General features: G+C 46.8%; 1 protein-coding gene across 1 annotated transcript in view; it reads right to left on the bottom strand.

Annotated features, from left to right (window-relative positions):
- PELI2 (pellino E3 ubiquitin protein ligase family member 2) overlaps nucleotides 1-3,325 on the bottom strand; it is a 73,191-nt gene extending 69,866 nt beyond the window's left edge. Inside the window, exon 1 of the mRNA XM_081913876.1 lies at nucleotides 2,897-3,325. Coding sequence (XP_081770002.1) covers nucleotides 2,897-2,973 — 77 coding nt within the window. The 5' untranslated portion in view covers nucleotides 2,974-3,325. The remainder of the gene's footprint in view (nucleotides 1-2,896) is intronic.
- Between the last annotated feature and the right edge of the window lie 6,396 nt (nucleotides 3,326-9,721).

Below are 9,721 nucleotides of genomic sequence, written 5' to 3' on the forward strand. Positions count from 1 at the left end.
ACCAAGAACAGAAGGCTAAAGTAAGAGCAGTTTTCTGCTGCTGGCTTTGTTTCAAGCCCACAGATCCCGTATCCTTTCGGATATGTCCAAAAACAGCTAATGCTTACTGGAGTGTACTCCACAGCCTTATTTCAAAGGCGGGGTGGGTTTTCCATGCAGAGGACTATGCCTCACAGAGTGTTTCATGCTTTGTTTATTCGATCAAACAAGTTCACTTGCCCGCTGTACATCATATGCACGCTCAGCTATCGAGATTAAACACACTTGCAGGGCTCGCTGGGGCTCAGTGAACATGGGCTTAGATGCCTTACGTTCAGCATCAGTTTCTGTGGCACTCAGCAGCGAGGCTCCAAGCTAGAACAGCAGGGCTGAAGCATAACACCAAGCGGATTACACAAATAACCCCCTCCCCATGAACTGGCAGTGAAGGAGGAGTGTTGTCCATCTCTTATATATCCCTCCCCCCCCCCCCATCTGCCATCCACTATGCATCAGCAACACCACATAGCATCTGGGGAAACAAAACTATGTCTATCGCAGTAAATAATACACTGCCAGGAGTCAGGAAGTGGATGGCACGAAGCCTTTAATTACAAAGAGCATCATAAAGGCAGGGAGTAGCCATCTGCAGACTAGGATCTGTGCAGAGATGGAGAATCGCGTTTTGCACATTCCTCTGTATGTGACGAACTTAGAAAAACAGAGTCTGTCACCATCTCTGCTGCTGTCATATTGCATACTTGGGAACGTTGCAAGTTTTCTTTGAGATCCGTCCAAGCTGGAAGCAGCTCCTGTATCTTACAACACTGATAGCTTTCTCCCTTGCTCTGAAACAGTGGCATGCCTGAGAGGGCTAAGCACACAGCCCTCAGCTCTACTGCTCCCATGTAACAAGCCAAGCTATTATGCCTGGCAATCCTGCAGGCTCAGCCAAGATAGGAGGGGGAATTCAGTCCTAGATACATATTAGGCCAGAGGTAAACACAAGCTCCAAGGGAACTGACTAAGCTGTGGGTCAAGGATTAACCAAAGCACATGTCCTCCTGACAAGCTGTGACTAACAGAAAGCAAGCCCCCCCCCCCAATTGTAGGGCCACACAACCAGTCCCTAACCCCAACACACACACAAAAAAGCCATGCTTATTGGCCAAAGTTTAAGAAGTCCGTTGAATCCCCTCCTCACTTCACCCTGGGGGTGTTTTCTTCCTGAACAGTGCACCCTCCCACATCCTTACATCCCAGGAGAAAATGAGGAGCAGGCAGCTGGAGGATCAGCCCCCCTGTTAATGAATGGCGGCTCCTCTTCTAAAGCCAAACATGAACGAATCAACTTCAGGATCTGTCTCTATCTGTTAACTTCAAGCACAAAGTATACAGGGCCCCAGGCGTGCTAGCACCTGCCTGCCCCTCCCCTCTGCACCCTTTCCACCCCTCCCACATGCAAACTACTCCTACCCCTCAAGCACACTCACTAATCCTCCTGCCTCCCCCCTCTGCTTACTTCTCACACAGACTAGACCCCCCCTTTAGCTTCTTTCCCTTTGCAGGGGGTCTTCCTCCAGCCACCAAACTCCTCTTTACCTCCTCCCTGCCAGCTGACACACAAGACTCCTCTCCCCCACAACGAACACACACACACACTCCTGGCAGATGTCTTTCCACCCCACCAACAGCCCCCAGAGTCTTTCCTGATTCCAAAAATTAATGGGGGGGGGAGGGAGAAAGATGTAATTTTCCAAGGGAAAGCAACCTCACCCCCCCACCCCACCCCAAGAGCTAAACACAATCTTTTCCAACCATCCTTTCCCGAGATCCATTTGTATCTCAAAGCAAACAAACAGTCGTAGTAACAGATCTATTCCTACTATTTTATGCCATAGATGGAAAGAACACAGGAGATTGACACATATCCTCCCTTGCACGCCCAACGCTCCCCCATCACTTTAGGGGTCCCTCTCATGGGGCACGTCTGGGTCTCACTCCAGAGTCACTTCCCAGGGGGAACCCTTCTTCTCTTCTCTTCCCTCCCCCCCTGCACGTTCCTCACCTCCACCCCTCCCTTAATTGGGGAGAAAGGGATCCCCAATAAGACCCCCCCTCACCCGCCTAATATATTACTGACTTCTCTACACAAACGCACAAGGGTCCTGGCACCCCTGGTGGGCACTCTCTCTGAACAATCCCCCCCAAAAAAAAAACATTGTGGGGGTGCCAGCAGCCCTTGCCCAACAGACCCCCCCAGTTTTCTCCAAGACAAACAAGACCTCCCCAAGTATCTCTCCACTTTATCAACACACCCAGGCCAACTCCAAGGGCCTCCCCCCCAAAAAAAATCAGGGTCAGGAAGGCACCATGTCTCCCCCCCCCGTTTCTCAACACACCCTTCAAAAAAGAGGGGAGAGACCCCAATGTCTGAACAAAACCCCACCAACACAACAGAACACCACACTTTCACACGTTGTGAATTCACAAGAGGGGGGTCCCTCAACAAGGCCGATCAATCACAACAGGCACCCCCATAGTAGGTAAGTCACCCACCCCTCAAAAAAGACCCTCGAATTTAACCCCCCCCTTTCTATCACACATACACACACAATGGGGGTCCCCCCACAAACAAGCCTCTCTCTTAAAAAAAACACCACACAACACCACCAGGCAGGATTCCTCAGGAAACACGCGCGCACACGTGAACGCGCGTTCACACGACACACACACACAATAGAGGGGGGCCTCCACAAACAAACAAACAAACAAGGGTCCGCGCACACATACACACCCACCCATCGCAACGGCACCACCGCCGGGATTCCTCGCGAAACACGCGCACACACGTGAACGCGCGTCCACACGAGACACACACAGACACAGAGGTGCGCGCGCGCGCGCGTCGACTCACCCGAGCACCACGAGCTCCCCATATTTGACGGGCTCCTTGTTGGGCGCGCAGTGCTCCTCCTGGCTGGGAGAAAACATGGGGCCGCCGCCGCCGCCGCCTCAGCCGCCGCTATAATCCCATGCGGGGCAACAACAACAACCACAACAACAACAACAACAAAACCTGACGGGGGGCGGGTAAAACGAAGAATAATAATTTATTCTTGTTATTTATCTATATAAAAAAGAAGTCCGTCCGGCGTCTCTTTCTTCCCCTCCGCTTCTCGGCCCTCTTTCTTTCTTTCTTTCTCTCTTTCTTCCCTCAGTCAGTCGGTCGGTCGGTCGAAATCGTCCCCCGTTTCCCGCACTCTTCGCGCGCCCGCCCGCCCGCCGCGGACTCCTCGCTCTTCCCTCCTCAGCGAGCGCCCAGCGACAACAGCCCCCAACTGCCAGAGGGGGAGGTCGGGAGAGACCAAGTCAGTAAGCGCCGCCTCCGAAGAGGGGGAGGGGGAGGAGGCGTGGAATGGCCCCGCCCCCTCGGCTCTCCTTCGACACCCCCCCTCCGTTCCCGGCCCAAAAGCCGCGATGGTATCGTCCGCTCTGTTATGTAAACAGAGGAGTAAAGGGGAAGGGAGGGGGAGGCGCTTAAAGGGCCCGCCGCCTCTTAAAGGCAATGCCGACTATCATAAACCAGAGGGATAGGATTGGGAGTGGGCGAGGAGGAGGAGCGCCCCCTATGGGCGACGTTGGAAACTGCGTGAAATTATTATTATTATTATTATTATTATTATTATTATTATTATTATTAATAATAATAATAATAATAATATCTTTATTGTCATTGCCCCCTCTCAGGGACAACGAAATTACTTGGCTGCTCCATCCACCCAGATTATCATCATCATCATCATCATCATCATCTATATTATCTATTATTAACTATCCTCCACCTGACTCAAGGCGGTTTGTAGGCAAGAATAGGAACAGCTAAAAACACAGCTGTGGAAATAGCCATCAAAACATAATTAGAAATTTATAGAATTAAAACTTGATACAGATATATATCTATATATATGCAGGTGGCGCTGTGGATTAAACCACAGAACCTAGGACTTGCCGATCAGAAGGTCGGTGGTTCGAATCCCCGCGATGGGGTGAGCTCCCGTTGTTCGGTCCCTGCTCCTGCCAACCTAGCAGTTCGAAAGCACGCCAAAGTGCAAGTAGATAAATAGGTTCCACTCTGGCGGGAAGGTAAACGACAATGTTTCCGTGTGCTGCTCTGTTTCACCAGAAGTGGCTTGGTTATGCTGGCCACATGATCCGGAAGCTGTACGCCCTCGGCCAATAAAGCGAGATGAGCACCGCAACCCCAGAGTCGGTCACGACTGGACCTAATGGTCAGGGGTCCCTTTACCTTTTTATAGATATATATGTCACCTGATTATGTTTATATATCATCATCATCATCATCATCATTATTGTTATCTTATTTTTATTATTCATAAAACTCATATGAAACACTTCATCCATAGCTGTCAGAGCAAGATAAAAACTCAAAATACACACAAAAAAGAAAGCAAAGCAATAAATGGTATAGAATCATAGAATAAAAAACTGTAGAGTTGGAAAGGATGCTGAGGGTCACGTATTCCAACCCCCCACAATGCAGGAATTTCAACGGAATCATGTACACACACATAAAAAATATATGCAAATCCATACAAATTATTACAATTAAAAACAGCACAGCACCAGGCCTTTCATTAAAACTGTAGAGCTAATGCCAGCAAGGAAAGCAGAGCTCTAGGGCTACTAGAGGAAATATTGACTTGTGCCAGAATGGCTTTCCTTCAAAGATTTAGGCTGTGTAATATATATAATAATAATAATTTATTATTTATACCTCGCCCGTCTGGTTGGGTTTCCCCAGCCACTCTGGGCACCTTCCAACCGAATCTTAAAAACAATACAGCGTCAGACATTAAAAACTCCCCTAAACAGGGCCACCTTCAGTTGTCTTTTAAAAGTAAAATAGCTGTTTACACATTCTCCCATTGACTCTGGTTTGGAAAGCAGTGTCCACATTTAATTTTATTTGTTTTATTTATTAAATTTATGTACCAACCTTTATCCAAGGAGCACATGGCCAATTTCCAACTCTGTGATTCTGTGTTTTTCCCCAAACCAGCTTTGATCCAAACTGAGAAAAGGAACAACCTAGCTATGTTTTTTAAGTTGGTAATGTGTACACAGAAGAAAAGTTTTGGGCACCTGTTTAGAATAGCAGTAGTGTTTGGTTATCAGCATAAACCCCACCATCAGAGACTGCTTTCTGTCCTACAGCGGATACAGGATTTAAGCAAACTTTCTTCCACCGCCACCACTCTTCTGTTCAGGATGTCAGCCACCAAGCCTGTTTTTCAATAGAGTATACAGAAAAATCAAGGGAAAGAAATATCCAGCTGTGTGTAACCTGGAGTCTGCCCTAAGAAGGGCATCAAAGGCAGAGAAGAAGTGCCGGTTTAAATCCAGTGTGGCTTGTTTGGGGGATCAAGAAGTTCGGTGTGCAGCTGAGGTAAGTGACTTTTCTTCTCTGGGCTTTAATTTATCAGCAATTGGAAACGACAGTTTTAAATTCTCTGGTCTCAACCGCTTCCATTCTGTTTCATCTTCTGAGACGAAAATAAATTGTCTTAACTGCTGGATTCTTTGTTCTTCAGGGAGTTTTATTTTTTTTAGAAAAACACACACACTTTTTAAATGAACAATTTAAAGTGAAAATGTTTAAAGTCCATGTTCCCTCTTTGGAGTCATTTATATGCCGTTTTATCTTTCCAGCCTTAACAAGTATCCTGAGCTTTACAGCTCTTTCTCTTTGGGGAGCTGAGCAGGGTTATTATATCATTCTTTTCTCTCTTTTTTATGTAAAGGAACATTTTTCTCCATCCTTCTCTCTCATTTTTTGGTTTGGACTTGTGGATAAAAGCAGTTGATCAAATTATTAATGTCTGTTGGGCTACGTGACAGACAAGTAGATATCCCGAGCCAAGTTTATTTTCCTGCCTTGAGCGTCTGGGATGGGAACATTTGGCTTGTATGACTTATTTATGGGATACCTGATCCCTGGTTAGCTTTCAAATCAGGGTGGTTACATTCAGCCCTTGCTCCCTGCTCACACTTAGGAATCATAGAATTGTAAAGTTGGATGGAACCCAAGAGTCATCGAGTCCAACCACCTGCAATGCAGGAATTGCAACTAAAGCATCCATGACAGATGTCCATCCAACCTCTGCTTCAGAAGCTCCAAGGAAGGAGAGTCCACTGTTAGAATATTCCATTCCACGTTAAGAATAGATGTGTGGATTGTTGTATGTCACATGTCTGTTTACACTCCAGGACTGCTTGCTGGGAACGTCCATTTTGTGTATGTTGTTGTTGTTGTTTAGTCGTTTAGTCGTGTCTGACTCTTCGTGACCCCATTGACCAGAGAACCCCCGGCACCTCTGTCCTCCACTGCCTCCCGCAGTTTGGTCAAACTCATGCTGGTAACCTCAAAAACACTATCCAACCATCTCGTCCTCTGTCACCCCCTTCTCCTTGTGCCCTCCATCTTTCCCAACATCAGGGTCTTCTCCAGGGAGTCTTCTCTTCTCATGAGGTGGCCAAAGTACTGGAGCCTCAGCTTCACAATCTGTCCTTCCAGTGAGCACTCAGGGTTGATTTCCTTCAGTATGGAGAGGTTTGATCTTCTTGCAGTCCATGGGACTCTCAAGAGTCTCCTCCAGCACCATAATTCAAAAGCATCAATTCTTCGGCGATCAGCCTTCTTGATGGTCCAGCTCTCACTTCCATACATCACTACTGGGAAAACCATAGCTTTAACTATACAAACCTTTGTTGGCAAGGTGATGTCTCTACTTCTCAAGATGCTGTCTAGGCCTGTCATTGCCCTTCTCCCAAGAAGCAGGCGTCTTTTAATTTCGTGGCTGCTGTCACCATCTGCAGTGATCATGGAGCCCAAGAAAGTAAATTCTCTCACTACCTCCATTTCTTCCCCTTCTATTTGCCAGGAGGTGATGGGACCAGTGGCCATGATCTTCGTTTTTTTGATGTTGAGCTTCAGACCATACCGTTTTGTGTATAGCTATTGCTTATGCTTGTTGTCTTTGTCCATGGGGTTTTCTTGGCAGAGATACTGGAGTGGCTTGCTGGTTCCTGCTCCAGGTGGATCACGTTTGGTCAAAACTCTCCACTATGACCTGTCCATCTTGGGTGACCCTGCACGGCATAGCTCTCTGAGTTATTCAAGCCCCTTACCCATGGCAATCCAGCGATCCATGAAGGAGAAGGGGAAGAAATGGAGGCAGTGAGAGATTTTACCTTCTTGGGCTCCATGATCACTGCAGGTGGTGACAGCAGTCACGGAATTAAAAGACACCTGCTTCTTGGGAGAAAAGCAATGGCAAACCGAGACAGCATCTTAAAAAGCAGAGATATCACCTTGCCAACAAAGGTCTGTATAGTTAAAGCTCTGGTTTTCCCAGTAGTGATGTATGGAAGTGAGAGCTGGACCATCAAGAAGGCTGACCGCCAAAGAATTGATGCTTTTGAATTCTGGTGCTAGAGGAGACTCCGGAGAGTCCCATGGACTGCAAGAAGATCAAACATCTCCATTCTGAAGGAAATCAGCCCTGAGTGCTCACTGGAAGGACAGATCCTGAAGCTGAGGCTCCAATACTTTGGCCACCTCATGAGAAGAGAAGACTCCCTGGAAAAGACCTGATGTTGGGAAAGATGGAGGGCACAACTGGGGCAGATGAAGGCATCTGGTGCTGCTGCTGCACCATGGCGTTTCTTCTCTGTGTGCTCCTCCCAGCGGTAATCCTTCCTCTGGTCACTCCTGTGGATGCACAACCTGTCTGTCTCCAGGCTCTGCTGTCGTCTGCAAGGGATTCCCACAGGGCAGGGTTGGCTTTGCCAGCCTTCATACGTCACGTTCACAGACACCTTTGTTTGAATAAATGCACAGTTCATGGTTACTATTCTGAATATTCTCTCCATTTCTAAATTTTCCACTTGATTCTGGTCCTCCACATTTCCACATCAGTTTGCTGCAACAAGAAGAAGTCCTTGTGAAAATTCCCCATCGTTTCAGTGCAAATTCCTCCTAATACAGCACACATTTGTATGCAATTTCCACTAATGTACACATTTTTGCAGCACAACTTCCCCCTAATATAACGCATTTTGCTATATTGTTTTCACTAATAGATGCACACTTAACCCTGATGCATAAGCATGTATGTACATATTACTTGGCTGGAGGGGAGGGGTTTTAGCTCCTTCTGGGATAGTTTGTCCACCTTTCATAGAATCGTAGAATTTTAGTCCCCACCCTGCACTCAGCTCTCACCTGTGGCTCCTAGAAGATGCCAGCATGCCACAGCGGCCACACCCTGGGAAATGGCTTTGACTGGCCAGCAAAACCAGGTGAGGGTAGCCGATGGCTCTCAAACCCTCTGTGAGTTATGGACTTTCAGGCTGGCGCAAAGGCTTCAGGGACCCGAAGGACTAGCCTGCTTGACTGAGGGGTTTTCGCTTTCCTTGACTGAAATGATCTCCAGCTATTCATTTCCCTGGTGCAGACCTGCCCCTGTCATTTCCAGAGATAAGGAAATGTGGGGGAAAGCAGCTAATCTTAAAAACACTGAGGGTTTTTCTGGCATCTTCCGAGGGAGAAGGGAGAAAGATGAGATTTTATTAAAAACCAGGAGCTGAATTATTACAGATTTATCTTCTTTATTAGGCCTGGTTAGCGCTGAAGAAAGCTGTGCCTGTAACTCGCTGTCAGAGAAAGCAAACACGTTTTGGCAAGCAATATGAGAAATCAAACCAGCCAGCTCGCCTTCATTGAGCATCCCCACATTTGACTCCAAACTGCTGGCCAGTGTCAACTGTGCTAAGCTGGACGGCATACCCTCCAACCGGGATGCACGAAAAACCAGGACACGCGTCTTCCATGGCAGGGCTCCCATGTGAGCCACGTGACCCATGCAAGATCGCGGCCCCAAAAGTTATACTTTTGGATGGCTGGGCTCTCTGACGCGAGCACAGCACCCAAAACCACACATTTTGAAGATAATCTTTATTGATTTTATGATTACATACTATACATATACACATTACTTTACATTTACATTTACTCCTAAGAGTTGACTTCCCTCCTTCCTTCTTCTCCCTTTTTTATGTCGTCTCTAAGTTTTTCGCATTGTCTTTATCGATTTTGTATATTGTTGTTCTTCTTTCAACTTTATCCGTACAGTGTCTATATACAAATAAACCTTTCTGTATATACACTTCTTGTTGTTTTTCTATATTCATTTACAGATACAATTAGTTACCTTGATTGTATTGTACATTTTAATTCATATTGTCATTACCATCCAATAAAGTTTCTTTTAATTTCCCATTATGAGGTTTATTTCCATTCTACTGATTTCACGATTTCACCTTATCCTATGTATAACATACATTTTTCCCATTCTTTTTGAAATGTTTCATCACCCTGTTGTCGAATTGTCCCCCTTAATTTGGCTATTTCCGCTTATTCCATGACCTTGTGCTGCCACTCATCTACTGTTGGCAATTGTTGTTGTTTCCACACCTGAGCCATTTTGGGGTGCCTCGTGAGATCGTAGTTCCAGAAGAAGCACCTGTTTAGGCTGAGGTCACAGCGCCCCAAATGGTCACTGTGCTCTCGTGTGAAGAAACGGGGTGACCCGATTTTACCAAGACAGTTGAGGCGTATGAGATGCACCAATTGTCTGATTTGGTATTAGGCAACTTC

The sequence above is a fragment of the Podarcis melisellensis genome (assembly GCF_964234715.1).
Source record: "Podarcis melisellensis genome assembly, chromosome: 1".
In the NCBI taxonomy this organism is placed as follows: domain Eukaryota; kingdom Metazoa; phylum Chordata; class Lepidosauria; order Squamata; family Lacertidae; genus Podarcis; species Podarcis melisellensis.